This window comes from Malurus melanocephalus, unplaced genomic scaffold (genome assembly GCF_030028575.1).
Source record: "Malurus melanocephalus ecotype Western Australia unplaced genomic scaffold, MMel_1.1 scaffold_46, whole genome shotgun sequence".
In the NCBI taxonomy this organism is placed as follows: domain Eukaryota; kingdom Metazoa; phylum Chordata; class Aves; order Passeriformes; family Maluridae; genus Malurus; species Malurus melanocephalus.
In genome coordinates this window covers 2,978,859-2,997,192 of record NW_026623278.1, presented here as the reverse complement: position 1 = coordinate 2,997,192, position 18,334 = coordinate 2,978,859, and the positions used below count along the sequence as shown (strand labels likewise).

General features: G+C 34.4%; 1 protein-coding gene across 2 annotated transcripts in view; it reads right to left on the bottom strand.

Annotated features, from left to right (window-relative positions):
- SNTG1 (syntrophin gamma 1) overlaps nucleotides 1-18,334 on the bottom strand; it is a 311,772-nt gene that overhangs the window by 18,927 nt on the left and 274,511 nt on the right. For both annotated transcript variants that reach the window (XM_057365031.1, XM_057365030.1), the window contains exons 15-16: nucleotides 8,881-9,033; nucleotides 3,543-3,635 (exon numbers count right to left, since the gene is read on the bottom strand). In XM_057365031.1, the coding sequence (XP_057221014.1) occupies nucleotides 3,543-3,635; nucleotides 8,881-9,033 (246 nt within the window). The remainder of the gene's footprint in view (nucleotides 1-3,542; nucleotides 3,636-8,880; nucleotides 9,034-18,334) is intronic.

Genomic DNA, 18,334 nt, shown 5'->3' with positions numbered 1-18,334 from the left:
GAAGAAAAAATATTTTATGTCCAAATTGTATTTGGTAGTTTACAAACCACCTATCTGAATTCAGTGATAATTTTTCTGAAATGTTGAAACAATCTGATATAACTAGGAAGCCTTAAAAAGTGTTGATTCTCCTTTCAGGAAACTACAATGGCTTGTTATAAAGCATCATACCAAAATGCTCTAAATGATAAACTACTGTTTACTCTATGAGATATCAGTCAGAAAATGAATAAGAGAAAGCAGGGAATATGCAGCAGAAACAGCCATGATTTATGCCAGTGCTGTTATAATCACATCACAGCACAGATTTGTTCTGAATAACTCAGTTTAATACTTTGTGTACTCATATTTATCATAGGTCTGTGCAGACAGAGAAACAATGTTTTTATCAAATTATGATGTGTTTGACTTGAAATACATTTAGCACAGATGACAGTTTTTAACCAYGAATTTCAATTCACACAGTTAAGTAATATCTAAAGATTAAATAACAGCAAACAAGGAAACAAGCCTACACAGGGTTGCAGGCCTTTTGTCAGAAAATCATGAGCATAGTAAGAGCCATTACTCTCTATAAACTTGCTCATGAGCATTGGGGGTGACTTTAGGGTTTAGAACATTTGTGAAATTTTGACTGCAATTTGTCAGACATGTTGGGAAAAATTTGTTAACTTCCTTGAAATGCAAGAGGAAGAAACAAATACTATTSCATTGCTTAAATAACTGGAATATTTGAATAACTGAGGAGCTGTTTAAATAATGAGTTAAAAAGCTTGGTTTTCTTCACTTTAGTTAATTAGTAATAACACACTTGTAAAGACATTTTATAGTCAATTCATTAGTGATTAGGAAAGAAAACTTAAAATACCATGAGCACATGGTGTGTTAAGGATGAGACTGACATTGTCTGAAGATCCACTGAAGATACCACTGCAAAAAAATATAAATAGGACTTCTCAGGTGTTTCCAGAAACTGCTTTGTTTCTAAAACTACTTTGTTTCTGAAGATCTTTGTGTTCTGGGAAACATGAAAATGTCAAAAATTGGTCAAAGTATTCTATGAAAGCAGGCTGGAAGAGCTGGGGCTGTTCAGCCTGGAAAAGAGATGGCTCYAGGAAGAGCATATTGATGCCTTYCAATGCTTACACGGGGCTTATACAAAAATGAAGAGTTTTTACCAAGGCCTACAGTGACAAGACAAAGGACAATGTTTATAAACTAAAAGAAGGTAGAGTTGGACATAAGGAAAAAATCTTTTAGGATGAGGGTGGTGAGGCAATGGAACAGGTTGCCCCAAGAAGTGTGAATACCCCATTACTGGAAGTGAAGAGAWAATCAATTGCACTGATTTTTCAAATACAAATTGTAAAAAGTTGTAGAATTTATAAATAATTATATGTATCATTTTCATGAATGGTATGATGTTTTAAATAATGGTTTTGTCTTTAATACTCAGTATGTCGATTCATGGAACACTTGCTAGGACTTTTGTATAGTCTCAATTCACAAATGCGTAAGTAAATATCAATAAGATATGGATTATTTACTTTACATTTTATTCATGTTTTCTTTTTCCTAACAAATAGTTTCCATTTTTAATTGTTTTCTCAAACTTTTTTGAAAACAGATTTTGATTTCCTGCTTCATATGAACTTCATTAGGTGGAAAAGTAACACTTTTCACAGTTTATGTGACTATACAGGTCTAATTTATGTTTCATATGTGAGATTAGCAACACTGTTGAAGAACATTGTCAGCACAGACACAGCTTACACTTGTCATCATCATAATGAATAAATTTTTGGCTAAGAAAGTTGCAATCTTCATCTTTCCACAAAATGATGGAGAGTAGGTAATGCTTTTCCTATTTAGGCACCCACTAATACGAGGCTGACAGACTGAAATTTCAGATATTTCACCCTGTGGCTTGTTTGACAATTTTAACGGTGGCAGTCACTTGGCAACTGAATAGGTTGCTTTCTACCATATAACTACTTTTTTTCCTAATGCAATTGCTATCCTTATCTCGCASTAATGCCTGATTACCTAACAAAACAACATATCCCTTTTTTAAAAATCTTGGTGTATTGCTTTATTATATAATACAAGAAGTAATGGGTTCAAACTGAAAGAGTACATTTAGGTTAGATAYACCAAAGAAATTCTTAACTGTGAAKATAGTGAAGCACTGGAACAGATTTACCAGAGAGGCTGTAAATGCCTCATCCTTGGCAGTGTCTAAGGCCAGATTGGATGGAGCTTTGAACAACCTGGTCTGGTGGGAGATGTCCCTGATCATGGCAAGGGGKTTGGAATAGACAATATTTAAGTCTCTTTCAACCTAACAYATTCTATGATTCTATRATTCTATAATTCTATAATTATTATATATATAAGATATTGGAGGGTGGGGCGAAACCACATTTATTTTACTGAGCTACTGCATTTTATTTCCGTTGTGCTGATTTTTGTGTAATACCTTGTAAACTGATAGTTGTACTTCTTTGATGAATCACTCAAGATTACTTGCTTARCAAAAAGAAACATGGGTACATAAATATTTGCATTTTAAAACCATCACCTTTTGCAAACAAACAGGGGAATGGAGAGGGAAGAATAAAATGGTTTGGATTAGTGGAGTAATGAGGTGGGAAGGGTTAACTTAAGATAAAGCATAGGAACAAATTCTGGAGTCAAAAGGGCATTTTCAGCAATTGGTGGTGGCAATGTTGCAGCATCTCAAAGGAAAATAGATATTGAATAGAGGTGGAACTCAGAAGAAAGATTTCACCGTTTCACTCAGAACAAAGATTCTACCATTAACAGCAGAGTTGAGTTGCAGCAGTAAAGACTGCTCACATTTCAGTACTTGCCAGCAATTAATGCAAATGTCAACATATAACAAACTCAGGGTTTCAATGAATTAACTCAGATTTGGACTTGCAATAATATAATCTGGAAATGGATTCCATACTATTGACTTGACAAAGCAAACACTTTCATCTGTTCTGKTGAGTTTTTTTAAGGCTGATGGGAATAGCTGATGGGTGGGACATACAGACCATGGCTGATTTAGCTTTTTACAGACACCTGAACAAAAATAGCTAAAAATTAAACTGGGAATTGTGGAATTGCTGTAATAGCAAATACTCCCCGGCCATAATACCAGAGAAAGGAATGGAAGATTACTTCCAAAGCTCATAGATGAGATGTTATTTGTTCTCAAGACCAAGGATGTACCAGCAAAAAAAACATCAAAGCGAATCAGTGTGAGCTTTCGTGTGAAATTAAAGAATAAAGGTCCAATGTTGGTTTCAGATTAAAACCAGTATTGATTTTTCAGTAATAAGTACATAACAGAATACAACTTCTCACATAATTAGAAATCTGTCCTGAATTTAAACTAAAACATGAGAGATTTGACAAGAGATGATCTGTTTCTATAACAAAGAAGTAATTTTAAGGACGTGCTACTTATCTCAAAATATCAGAAATAACGAGGACTAATAATCACATGATGGACACAGGTTTTAGAACTTTACCTTTGTGGCAGCATCAAAACAGACAAAGCCCATGCTGAAGTCAATGGTAAGTCCCATAAGATGACTCTCCAAAACACAGGCATATGTCTTGCACTGTAAAAGAAAGAGAAGGTAGTTTCCACAGAAGACATTTCTTAAAATTCTTTCTAGGACCACTGTATATGAGTCCGTATTCTAATATTTATGTATCTCAAAATTATTATCAGAAATAAGTAAYTTGTGTGTAAATGCTTCAATTTATAGCCAGTGTACTTCAAATCAAAGGACGTTTATCAGTGATGAAGTTGTCTAAATAATACAAAAACAGGCTTTGCTTGCATTAGGGCAAAATGAAACAGGCTCAGAATTGCCACAGTGGCTTACTAATAACATTTTCTAACAGGGAAGTTTTATTATTTTCAAACCCCCTTTTTTGCTTTTCACAGCCAATAACAAATTCTAAGATTAATATATTCCTTTTACCTTTCCAAGAAAAAATACATGCATATGTAAAGTATCTCTYTGGTACACTGTTTCTTGTGGTTTTCTGTTGTCCTAAATATCTGTGAAAAAGCTAGCATTTCACACCATTTAGCAACTGATGTAATTAACTGAAATATCTTCTTTTGTTTTTTGCTTCAGCAAGTGGATCAACATGTCTCAAAGGTTTCTATAAGAAACCTTGGAATTCTGAAAGACTTTTTCATTCTACAATTTTTTAATAGATGCATCTATTTATTTCCATAACAACACACTTTAATACACACCATGAGACATCTATTAGTATTATTTTTGGGATCAAAACTACTGCTGTGCTTGAAGGATGACTTCAGGTAAGAAATGACAGACTTACCTTTTTCATCACAAAATATGTATAAAAAAAATTAAAACATTTCCAAATCAGATGCAAGTTCTTTAAAGAAACGGTTCTTATTTAGACATTTTACCCTACAGGCTAAATGAAATACATCTACATTCTTCAAATGTTCCTCTAGCCACTAAAAATATGAAATGAGAACAAAGGCTTCCATGATCTATAATGTGTTAGAAAAGCAAAATATAAATTGTAAACATGGGAGTGATGTGAGTTACTAAATTGTCAGTATTACAAAAAAAACCTATGATTATTTCTGGCATTTTGATTATCAAGGATAAATCACATGCCTTTACTTATATATTCTTAGGGGGGGCTCTTTGGATTCTAGGTGGTCTTCCCCAGAACACAAGAAGCTGAAAGGTGCATTAACAGTTTCTAAATAGAAAATGCAATGAAAGAAAATTGAAAACTTCACACTTAGTATTTATATTAAGAAATAAAAGTGGCTTTTTTTCTTTTTTTTCTTGGATTATCTATACCATAAAACTGCTATGAATATGTAAAATTTAATTGTAAATCAGTGTTGAAAAAGAACGTGATATTGCTTTTGGTACTATCTTGGTAGAAGAAAAAAGTGTAAAGTCATATMTTTCACAGTTACTTATAGTTAATTAGTCATACATGCAAAATTTTTCAGGTTTTGCATGCAAAGCAAAAAGCGTACAGTTTCGTGGAATTATCTTGCAAACATCTTACAAGATGTAAATTACAATTTTATTTGCAAATGTTCAAGGTCTGGAACAGACTTATAACCTTTACTGGAAATTAAATTTGGCAAGGAAACTGTATATCAGATTTAAAATACGTATTGTCACCTAAAGCTGTTTAACCTCCCACCCACAGCGTGAGCTGCAGCTCCCTCTGCGCCAGCCCAGCGCTAATTGGCCTCACTGGGAACTGGGGATTTATGAGAAACAGGACACACCAGTCTTGGAACAAAGCTGCACTGAAAAAGCAACCTGCTTCCCAGACTGAAGGCTCTTTCTGGAAAAGGCAGTGCATACTTTGTGAAGAAGTATCACCGAGTTCAGTTAGCTCAGTGTAGCTATTTGCAGGAAGAGACTGCAGAACACTAGAAGCAGATGATTCTTTACTTATTCTTTACTTATGTGCAAGACTATTCTGTGACCTCAGACTATGATGCTCAAAGCAATTTCGAGAAGAAAGAAATGTGAGAATAACAAAACGTCCTCTGGACAGGAAGAATTTAATTTCTGTGGGGAAGAATGCCCCTTGGTTTTTGCAGATGTTGCACACACCACACATCATTCTGGGCACAGGTCAGAGTAGGGATGTGAACTTTCAGGCACTAGTAAACTCCCTTAAGATTTTTCTCATCTTTATTTTCTTTAAATTGCCTTTTAATTCAGAATTTGGAGAGAACAAAAATGCAAAAAAATGTTATCAGGATACACGATAGTTTGAAATTTCTTATACATTTGACATTTTGAAACCTTAAAAGTGACTATGAATGATACACRCTGTGGATGTTTTGGCTTTGATTTCTGATTTCTAACATTGAGCTCATGAAAACCTTATCAGAACTGAGACACATCCCCTTCCCAAAAGAAGCAGAACATAGTTCAGCACTCATTTCCTCTTCTCCCACAGAACACAGAATCTTAACTTTGATTTATCAATAATTCAATGAGTTAGGCAGAGGCTGAAGGCGAAGCAGCAAAGTTGTTCCTTAGATACTTGTTACTTAGATACTTGTGAACCTCATGTAAACCACTTCTGAACCTGAAACAAACCGTACTTGAAGTCTAAGACTTAATTCAGATTTCAAACTCAGATTCAACCTCAAAGGAAACATAGGTTAAAGTACCACAACACAGCTTACATAATAACCCTTACATTAGAGAACAAACAACTGTAATACAAGCAAGGGCAGCAAGAAAAATGTTCATGATGGAAGGGGTGAAAACTTCAACTTAAAGTAGCAGGAACACAAGGGAAATATGACAGCGTTGTATATAATTTGCAAATCATTATGGAAGCTATAGTAGCCTCAGATTGTTCATGCAACAATGCTGGGAGACATTAAGGAAAAAGCATTTGAATTTAATTTTTTTTTAATAGGTAGTTATCAAAATGGAATATCATCACTTACTACACTAAACAAAACTAATTTAAGAGTGACTGTAACACACTAAAATGACACCACTATATTATTGCACCATATTCTTGCTAAATTATTATCAGCTTGACTATGCCTCCTCTCACATTTCTACAAAAAATCAAATTTTAATCTTTGTTTTAGATACACCCCTGGCAGAAGGGCTGAAAATAATTTATTATATATTTAAAATAGCAGAAAATAATTTATTATATATTTATAATGAAGCATTTAAAATATATATTAATTTATTATAAATTCTTTGGAATTGGATCAGAATAGGCCCCTGACTAACCTCTTGTGGAGGTTATAGTCATTGAGTAAGGGTTACTGCTCATATGATTATGGAATAGCCACAGCTGAGTGACAACACAGTTGAGTAAGTTTAAATGACGGTTTTAAACTGCAGTTATATTTTCAAAATTGTATAATTTTATTGTAAACTAACCTGCATACAGCAGTATTAGCATTCACTTTAAACATGAATATTCATATCAATGTGATTGCATCAACCACCATTTTAGTAAAAAGGTACAGTTGATACCTTAATTTTAAATCTGTCACTGTTTTGTTGTTTTTTTTTTCTCACAAAGCAATGAAATAACATGTTAGAGACATATWATACCACCAGATTTTAAATGCATCTGCAAGTTGGCAGATGAAAGCAGTAATGGATTGCTGAAAGAAAAATGAGGAGGCCAAACCCAGTTATATTAAAAATATTCTATATTCTTTTCCAAATTGAGATATAGAAAATAAAGAAAAAAAGGTGAAATAAAAAGTGCTAGTTCCATGATAATAACAAGTCAGGAGAAGGCTGTTTGTCCTCTTTAACAGATCTGCTATAATCAATCAATCAATCAATCAGGAAATCATTACTTTGAGTTCTTAATTGCTACTTTCAACATCAGAATAGAGAAAAGAAAATTGAAAAGATTAAGATTAAGCTGAGGTTAAGTTAATTTGGGAAATTATTTTGGAGAAACAAGAGGAATTTTGAATAAATGTAATTCTAAAACCCAAAAGAAAAATCTAAACTAGGAAKGCTACAGTACCAATCAATATTAAAGCAGAACAAATATGAGGTGGCTTCTGGAATAAAAGTTACTYGAGAAAAATGCCACATATTTTTTTGCTGAGGGCACAGCAGTGCTTCTACAAAGTATGCTGAAGTCAGTTACACAAGAAAGATAAAACCTCTCAAATATTTAATGGCAGAGGACATACATATATATATAGTTGCAATTTTTACACAGAAAAACAAGTCTTATATTTTTCAGCAACTTAAGAATAAAAGGTAAGAATATTTTCTATAAAAGGCAACAGCGTACATGAACTTAAAAGAGAAAAGTTGAACCTGCCCTGACTCCTCCTTCAAYAAAGGTACTACGCATTAAAACAGACAGCAGCATAGTTTTTGCAAATTAGATCATCATTAGTATATATCAATTCAGTCCATCTGCATGTGGTGGTTCACAGGTCAGAAAAGGSCTAATAGATAACTAACTAACAATTTGTCTGAATAAAAACATGTCAGTGCTTGCACTCCCAGGAGGACACAGAAAATGTGTGGGCCAATACCTGCACATATGCTAATACGGCTCGGGTAGGGTGCATAAATCCTGCTAACATCAACTCAAATAGCTGTAACCACATGAAYATTTCAGTATTAGAAAATCAATATAATGATTGGGATTAGGTGAATTACAATTGTGGTGGGTGGCTCTTTCCTCCTTTTTTAAATAAAAAAGGTCATGACTTTTTGGTCATGTGAACAARACAAAGTTTAAACACTCTGATTTGCAATTTTGCTACAAAATTCACTAGCAATTTGTATCTGAAAGTTATCCATCTCTGCTGTTTGTTATCTGRCAATTGAGTAAACACACAAGGAACAAGAAATGTGTGAAGAAATAATAAGGCATCTGAGGTAATTTTTTTCTTGCTTGTATCCAGTAAGTACTTCACTCAGGGTACTCTCATTCCTGGTATTACAAGGACAATTTAATTCTTGCAARGTTCTCTTGTGATATTCAAAAACAAATTCAAACAACAGCATGTAAGCCAGTACGAACATCTAAACAGCTGGATTTTGTCCCTGATCCAYAGATTGTTTTTCCTTGTCTGTCCATGAACTCCAGTTAACAAATAGGTATCATGTAGTCATAACAACTCAAAGATTGTATTTCAGGTGATCTCTTCTGAATGTTAGATTGCAAACCCTTCAGGAACACCAAACGCCATTACTTACATAAAACAATAATAACTTGAGAACTGCAGCTGGTCAGAAATTTTTTTAAATTTCATCAGGGCCTAATTTGATAAMTGTAGTGAAAGGTGATCACCAAGGCAGTTGTTCTCACCTGTATCCGTTCAACTTCTAAAAAAGTTGCTGTTTGGAAGGCTTTYTCCCATAGTGCTAGGTCAGACTCTAGTTCCACAGAGAAGTAAAGATCTTCTCCAGATTCAGACTGGACACTGAAGCAATGTTTCCGACGGTCCAGTAGATCACTGTCCTGATGAAAACCTGAAGTTATATAATCTGGCATACATCAATTAATATTTTTAATTGCAAACATTTATGCCTCAAACCCAGCATTTTTAAATGGCATATTAAATCACAGTTGTAACTACCAAGAGCTGAGGAACTGAAAATTAGGATTTGGTCTAAATATTGACATTTCAATTGATTTTAAAAAGGGCACTTATATTCAGAATGGTACAGAAAAAACATATCTCTGGCATTAACTTTAAATATTTTCACAAATCACTTCTCAAAAATGTTATCAGATATACACTTTTCGATTAGGTAAATTCAATAAAGTTTTCCACTTTCTATTCACATGAGGAACACAAATATCAGCTTCTCTGACTGATTTGACTCACACACCCTCCTCTGGAAGGCTGGTCAAAGAATGACTTTTATTTTAAGAAGTATGAAAAGTCCATATGTCCTATTTTCTTTATTGATGCTARAGAAACCAAGTTCATCTTTCTGGTGGCTTACAAAATCCATCATARAATTTTTCTTTAAATGGATCTGCCAGAAGAAACTATAGTGGCTGCCCATGGTTAGGTTGCTGGCTTTGGTCCTGGAGGAAATAATTACTTTTGGCTTTACTTTCGACCTAACACCACACAATTGAAATCAGGTTATAAATATTTAATAATTAATGATTGCTAGCATTTGTAATTGCTAGTAAACCAAAGACTAAGCAAGTTAAGCAGAAAATCCATTCATTAAAATGTTTTCATTTTTAAAATTTATTTRTTTTTTTATTTAATACAGGCTGCTTTATGCTAAAATTCTGGCATGTAACTTGTTCTTGTGAAAAAYAGACTTGCAGAAACAGGCTTAATTAATTTAGTCCCTGCTACATCAAAGAAGCTGTCACAAGTCACAACCTCACCTGCTGTCCTTGCCAATACATCTGGAAGTTTGGATATAAGTAGCCTGCATGGGTTTTCTACAAAACTACTCCATAGCAAAGGGCAGAGTTAAGTTCAGAAAAGGAGACTCACAGGACCATATTGTTTTCTGGTTATACACAACCTGAACAGACCAAGGGGAGCATAACCAGCTGATACAAGCTGCAAGAGCAGCTTACATTGTTCAAGTCAGCTCTCCCTGGGGCAGGGAACCAGGAACCTACAGCTGATTGAGAACATGATATATAAAACAAGAACCTGCCTGCAACTATCACTCTCAGGTATACAAGTTGGCAATGGTAGAGCAAGCACTACTTTCCCCTTTCCATTCATTCAGGAGAAATGTGACAGACCTAGTGAAAGACTAGTGAAAGCCAGTGGAGCGTGCATCATGAATGCTTCTGGTTCAAGACTGCTTTACAATTTCCAGAAGAATCAGCTATGGAGGCAACATATCCTCTCTTTGCAATCACAAATTGACACAAATCACAATTTGACAAAAACAAATTGCTAGGATTTTAAAATAACCAGTCACTGTGGAAAAATCTCCTTCCTTACTTCCACCAAGTCCTAAGCTTAGCAGCTCTACAGTGTTAAGTCATGTATGAAAAAATCAGCATGAGCATGTTTGATCTCAAAAGATAGCATTTCCAAAAATAAGGAAAAAAGAAMAAAAAAGAATATTTTCCCAATTTTTTCTTCCAAATATTCACAGGGCTGTGTAGTAGAACCAATTATGTGTAGTTGAATAATAGTCTATGTCCTATTAGAAACAACTTTTGTCTCTTTTTTTTGGTATCTCTTTTTTCTCCTTTTTTCCCCTTTTCTTTCAGGCTCTTCTTCTCAAACTGAAGTGCCAATTCTATTCACGTATGTCCTGACCCACTCAAAATAGAGGTTATAATATCCAGGTGGTTGTAATGACATCTATGCTCCATTGCACACACAGCCTCAAAGCACGCCGAGCAGCAGCACTGTGACAAATGTTTAACCTTGTGGGTATGTTGTCACAACATAAAACAYGGAATCATGGAATGGCTTGGGTTGGAGGGGACCTGAAAGATCATCCAGCTCCAACACCTTAYGGCCATGGGCAGTGAAAACTTCCACTAGATCAGGTTACTCAGAGCCCCATCTGTCTGGCCTTGAACACTTCCAGGGATGGGACATCCACAACTTCTCTGGGAAACCTCTTCCAGTGCCTYACTACCCCCAATATTAAGAATTTCTTCCCAACAGCTAATCTAAACCTTCTCTATTTCAGTTTGAAGCCATTCCACCTTGTCTCCTCACTACATGCTCTTGAAAAAGTCCCTCTCCATCTCTCCTATAGGATCCCCTTAGRTACTGAGAAGCTGCAATAAGTTCAACCTTCTCTTTTCCAGCCTGAACAATCTCAATTTTGGATGAGTAAAAGCATTGGAAAACCCATACTCCTCCAGGGAAGAAAAGCTACTTCTTTTAGATTAACAGCACTTCTTGGCTAACAGTTCTTAAACAGGGTCTTGAACTCCCTCTGCTTCCAGAGGTAAACCTGAGTGAATGGGCCCATAACCCAAAAGATCTATTCAGCAAGGAGTGTGGCAAGAGTCATGTGTGAAGTACATGTATTTCCTGGGGAAGCTCTTAGTTCTTCATAGCCACAACATAACTACTTTCAGAAGAAACCAAAAATATTTTGAACCCATCTTTATCTATTCTTGAGAACAGTTAGTAGAGAATAAGCAATTATTACTAATGCAGACTCTTAAAGCTTTTCTGAAACACAACTATGGCACTAYGTGGGATCACAGGAATCACAGTCATTAAAATAACTTAAATAATAACCCCTGTTTTCAAATGGGAGAGAGCTTAGTGCACGGCTAAGTTCCAGAATGCATCTCTATTTAGCTGGGCACAGCTAAGGTGTGATGCTTTTAAATTACATTCTTAAAACTCTTCCAGTCTTACAGGCTCTTTTTGTCTCTTATTGAGAAGAATATGCTCYCTAGGAAAAAGGGAAGACTGTGAAAAACAAAAATGTTAGAGTTAGAAGTTTTACTGAGATTGATCTCTGTTAAAAAGCATTTGAAAAATGCAAACATCTCTGGAGGCCTTTAGGTGATTAAATAAAAATCTGTATATTTTATTATCAGCATTGCTAGTAATAATTGTATTGGATTTTACTAAACAGTACATCAAACCTAGATGATGAAAAAAGAAGAGCTAAATGGGATCTACAGTAATTATCCAGTTTTTTGCTCCTCATATATGAAAATGARACCATGCTTTGATTTAGGAAAGACCTCATCAGTACTAGGTAGCATTTTCCCTCAGTTTTTGCATATAAAAATACATTTTTATATTTGCATATAAAAAGATTAGAATACTTCAACTACTAGATTATATTGTGAAAAACAACACATCTGTTATTGGAATTTATGTTCTGCAAAGTTCTTATTCAAAATGAAAGCAAAATTCAATATTTCCACAGAAATGTAATTTAMCAGAATAATAATTTAAATTTGTGATTAGCTCTGATGTATATACTTGTAATTTTGATATAGTCCATTGCAAGAAAAGTGTATGTCAAATACATTTAAATKATGCACTTTAGCTTTTCTAAAATTGCTGACATACATATGAGGTATTCCTTTCCTTCTTAGTGGTATTCCATCCTACTGGTAAAAATAGTTATCTTCAGGGTTCCCTTTACTGCTTCTGTGACTTTTTCTACAAGTTCTTTCTTTAGTTTTGTATTTCTTCAGGCATTAAAAATCAGTATTCTAGATTTATAGAATCTAATAATTTGTACAAYGGATAACTGGACAAAACAACATATAGGCAAAGCTAAAAGATAGCTATSTAGCTATCCAAATGTCCTTATAAAGGCAGGAATTTATAGTGCTTTTTTGCGGGTGGTTTTTTTTTTTTTAATTATATATTTTTTTAAGGATTGTAACTGATAATGTTCCAAAAGTCTGCTAATTTAAGATAAACTTGTCAGGAGTCTCAAAATCAGATCAGAATTAAGCAGGAATCTTCATTAATTAACTTTTACTGAACCATAATTTCAACTAAAATATAGAAGTTCCTTCTTTCCATTTAAGAATCTTCTATGGCCCTGTATTTTTATATTCACTTACTAGCCCATGATGGACATGAACCAATTTCATGTAGATTTTTTGAGAACTCTTTCATRCTCTTAATGATCAGTTGTTCCATTTGACTCTGATGTTCTCTCTGTGAGTTAATAGAATTCTCTRAAGTGAAACACACCCCAATGCTAATTCCCTACCAGAGGGAATGCAGTCTTGCTGAAGGATGGGCTGTGAGGAAAGACATTGGCTTACACCCAGCTTCAGGGTAATCCAGCATCTCTGCTGACAGGACAGTATGACTCCTGCCTAACTAATAATGATATCCATGTTAAGTGAGAGTAATAAATTTGTCCATGGGAACCAAGCATGGCTCATTAGGCAGGTCCTTCCAAATTAAGGCAGAAGGCTTCTTTATCACTAAGTAGAGACATCGCCTTCTCTTCTGCAGAGGTAATCTTTTCTCTTTTGAAAGACAACTCTTTCTGGAAGAAGCACTGCTTCTTTTTGATTACTTGTGTCTTTTCAAGTATGATAAGAAGTGCATTAAACACTCATGTTTTCGCTATTATTTAAATCTGCTAAGACGCATGAGGCCCTCACCTCCTGTGATGGTCAGTGAGAATTGAATTGTTCTATTTCAGAACTCTGTGCAATAGAAAACAAAGATCTGCCACTTTCATGCTCATGTAATGATTTTTGCCCAGGAGATGCTCAGAACTGTCTGGAAGTCTGATTTACCTTGAAGTTACATATAGTATACAGAGTGGCATATCTATTTGGCCAGGGAATCATAAATGCTAGGGACACTGGCAAGCAGTTTTTGACATGAACAATTCATGTAAGATATTCAAAACCACCTAATCAGAATTGTGTATGTACACAGACAAAATAGTCCTTGACTTTCAAGGAAATTTTATTCCAGCTGTTAAAATGAGGTAAATATTAATGTCTCTGATATTAATTGCAATAATTCTTCAAAACACATGAGAAATCAAAGAAAACCTGCTTTCTCTGTTGACTAGTTCAGACAGTTCTGAAAAAAAATAATCTTTCCTATCATAATCAAGATTCAAACCTAGCACCTAAATTCTCTGAAGATAAAAAGTATTTTCTCATCAGTTCAAGAGGGCAATAAGTCCAAGGCAACTGTAAAAAGGAATCACATCATGCCTCTACACTTGCTGGCATCAGTGCCCTGATTGTTTTCTGTCTGTGTCTCCTTTCACTTACCAGTTCTKGCTACATAAACAGACATCCTTCTTTCTAAGGGCTTCTAATGATCTACTTCTTTAGCTGGAATTTTGGGAACAYTTTGCTTGAGCATTGCCATTAGTTGCTATGGTGATGGTTCTAATAGCATTTACAGGCAGCAGGGAACAGATTCACTCCAGTGTGAAAAAAAGGTACAGCTTCTCCAACATATTCTCATTACTCAAGCAATAAAGAAAAAATATCCATGCAGGCATGTGTTTGTACATAACTCATCTTATTTGGACCCTCCTGGATTTTACTGTTACAAAGCATAAAAAAAAAATTGAAATTGAAGATATATATAAACACACACCTTTAAGGAGACACAGAATTGCAGCTAAATTAAATTAGACAGAATACATTCTGATATTCAGACTTCACCCCTCCCTCCCCCCCAAAAAAAAAGTTTCCTCAAGGAGAAAACTGTTTATAATTGCAGGATAAATATTACTTTCAATTAAATTTCCATTAGAAAGATTTGTCTGATGGCTAGAGAGAAATAGAAAAGTTGGTCCCCTGTAATCTATTAGATTCAGCAGTAAGCTTGAATCACTTGCCTATTCTGCCTGAATAGGAAAATTAATTTCCTATTCTGCCTGATTAAAAGAGGCTGCAGTCTTAAAGATACTCCTCTGAATCAAGAGTCTGAACACAGCTTGCCTCTGAGCCAGTGCCATAATTGTGACTATTTCTTAATGAACTCTACAGAGAAACTTGTTTATTTTTATGCCATACAAAGAAAATTTTCAAAATCTTCATAAAGYTAAGTAATCTTTTGAGGTAATAAATTATTCTAATACTTTCCAGACATCATTAGTGGTTATTTTCTGCTACAGAGAAATCAGAGACTGGTATAATTACAAATAGATATTAAAAAATGCCCTGATCTTATCTTTGGAGAGTTATTAAGGTTTTGTACCTCTCCAAACTTTGAGACATTATTTGCTGGAAATTAAGTTTAAGAAAGATCTCATAAGAGTAAACATAATGCTAATGGATAGCAATGCTAAAGAATGATCCTATCTTTTCATTGTGACCCCTTTTTCAAGTAATAATTGCAACTGAGTTTTTTTTCCCCCCATGTTAGTTGTCTGCCTGAGGATATTTTTGTATTTTACATTATAGTTAAAACAGCTGAATCAGTTCTGTAAAATAAATTAGAAAAAAGGAATGAAACTGGATTGCTCAAGTTAAAAAGAAAGAAACAAACAGAGAAGCATCAGCCCCTGAATCTGTTTTTTGGCTGCTCTGGAACCTCCATTCTTTGGGATATCAATGGCTCATTCAGGGACAGGGACACTTTTGCTGTCCTTGGGAAGAAAAGTTAATGTCTACCAAAAAAACTTAGTTGTTCTGGGCAAAATTTGACTGCTACCRTTTTGAAGATTTCATCCTGAACATGCTGCATCCCCACAGTGTATAGGAAGAGAACCTTCCCTATTTTCCCAGCTGTTAGGATTTGTTATGCTACTGGCCATGCTAAGTGAGAACAGGATACTCTACTTTTCCTTAAAGTGACTATGCATATCTTCAAGAAGAGAAAAAAAATATCTGACTCAAAACCAGAAATGGACAGAGAAATGATGTGGAAGAAAAGTCCTTATAATTCTCATTTTTGTCAGGTGTTTTTTTGTTCCCCCCCCCCCATTAGATGTATTTATTTTAAAGGCAGGAGAATATCTTTTAAAGGTCTTCCTCATGAAGGACACAAACACTGGAAGAAAAGTAATTAAACCTGGTTAAATAAAAGTTTGGAAAATTACCCACCACATTGATTACTCATTATATCAAAAGAATTACCTACTTGACTGSACTCTTTTTTATTTATCTTCTACTCTTTTTGGACAGAATTCCTTACCTACTCAAACAGTTTGTCAATACATTATGTCAGGGTGAGAGTACATTAGAGCAGCATAGTGAAAAGCATTTTATTGACTATCAGTATGTTAGAAAATTTGTATAAGCAAATGCGTAAAAAATTATATTTTACATGTACTTGCTAATAATACCCAGAAAAAAAAATTCAAAAGGGACTATGGAAAGAAAGGTCCTATCATAAAACAAGAAGATAAAAATTTGTTAAGAAATTATTATTTCTGGTTTCACTGCTGGCTCTTGCTGTTGACAGTAATCAGCATGTAGACCTCCACTGTGWAAAGAATGCACCAAATGAAGTTTTGAATAGTTGCTCCTGAGACAGGAACAATTTACTTCCTATGAGGAATGGGACACAGTTCCAGTGAAAAATATAGAATTATCACTGTTGCATGAATACCTATAGTCACAAATTCTTTGTGCAATAAAACTGCAATGTCTCAAGCTAAATTTAATTATTGCACTAGCCATAAATAAAGATAAGAAGAAACTCAAATAATTAAACTTCATGACCATAAAAGAAGAGAAAATTGATAAATTAGAGAAAAACRCTACACAAAAATCTACTAAAATTGATGCACCAAAACATATTAGTGGATAAAATGCTGAAATACTCAACCACTCCAATCTTTAGAAATGCCCTGAATTAGACTAAGTCAATGAAAACAAACTTCTCAAGTTTCAGATAAATCTCAAGGATCTTGGATTTAAGACATACACTTGTCTTTCCTGAGTATCCTTACACTGTATTTCTATTTCACACCTTATTTCTGCTCTTTTTCAACATTCCTTTTGCCTTATGTTACAAGTTAATTTGGCTTTGCTTTTCAAGGATGTTACAACAACACTGTCAGTCTCATAACTAGATAGGGAGCAAAAAGCAATTCCTGCAACAGAGAAGTTGCAGAAATCATTTAAACATTTATTTTCTGTATCTGTTATTTCTTCTCTTTTCSTCTGTGTGTTTATCTTGTTATTTCTTCCAGGAAGAAGGAAAAAACTCTGAGATTGGCAGCCCCAGCCCATCTCTTAGAAAGATCTCTAAGATTAATGGGAAATATGAAAAGCCTTACTTAATAAGTTTAAATTTCAAATATTGTTTGTTCTTCCTTTCTGAACCAAACAAAAAGGAACAAGCCTTTATATAGTTGTAGCTGTCAGGCACTGTCTCTGGTTTCAAAAAAGACYCTTACACAGTGCTGCAGAGTTACAGCAACATMAACACCTTTAACACACAGAGCCCAWTAAATTTATCCAGATTAACACAGATTAAAGTTTTTATAACTAAGTACATATTGAGGAAAAACTAACTGAGATCACGTACAGAATCACAGAAAACATGTATGATCAGGTCAGAGGCACAGCCATCTACTGCCTATCTCTATGCACGGCAGGAGCAGCTCAACACCTGCTCACACTTGAAAGGATCCTCAGGTGGAAATTCAGTGAGCTCTATTTCAGTACAGAAGTTTTTCTTTATGGCCTAACTGAAGGCAAATTAATAATGGTCTTGATGCCAGAGGATATGGAGATATTTGTAACTATTACTATTTTTCTTATCTTAGAAGACAACTGTAATTCAATTTAGAGGGGAAACAGATCCTCTTTTCTGTGGAAACATTAGATACTCTTAAATGTAAGACAGAAGGCAAATCAAAGACTGAAAATTACTTCAATTATTTACCACTGAAAGATTCAACAGTTTAGCATTTTTTTCCCCAAGAACTGGCACCTAGCTAAACCCCAGCTGAAAATGTAATGTTCTTTGGATTCAGTATTAACCTATCCATAAAAAAAAAAAAAAAAAAAAAAAAAAAAAAAAAAAAAAAAAATTCTGCCTCTTAAGCAGTTTTGAGCATTATGTGAAGTATTTTAGTAGAATCACATCAGGATGCAAGTTTCACCATTGAGCAAACTATATGAATGACAGACCTCAAAATATGTTCTGCACCTGAACTTTATATGTTTATTGGCAATATTTTTGAAATTTATCTGAATATATTAACAGTGTCAGTAGTTTCCCATCCTATTTATATCACCCTTTTCCCATACTTGACTTACTGGAAATGGACAGCATAATTACAGGCAATTTAAGTGGGAAAAATTAACTACATTTGAGGGTTTTACACATACTAACAGCTAAATAAGGAAGGAATCACAAGTCTTCTGAGACACCAAGTTG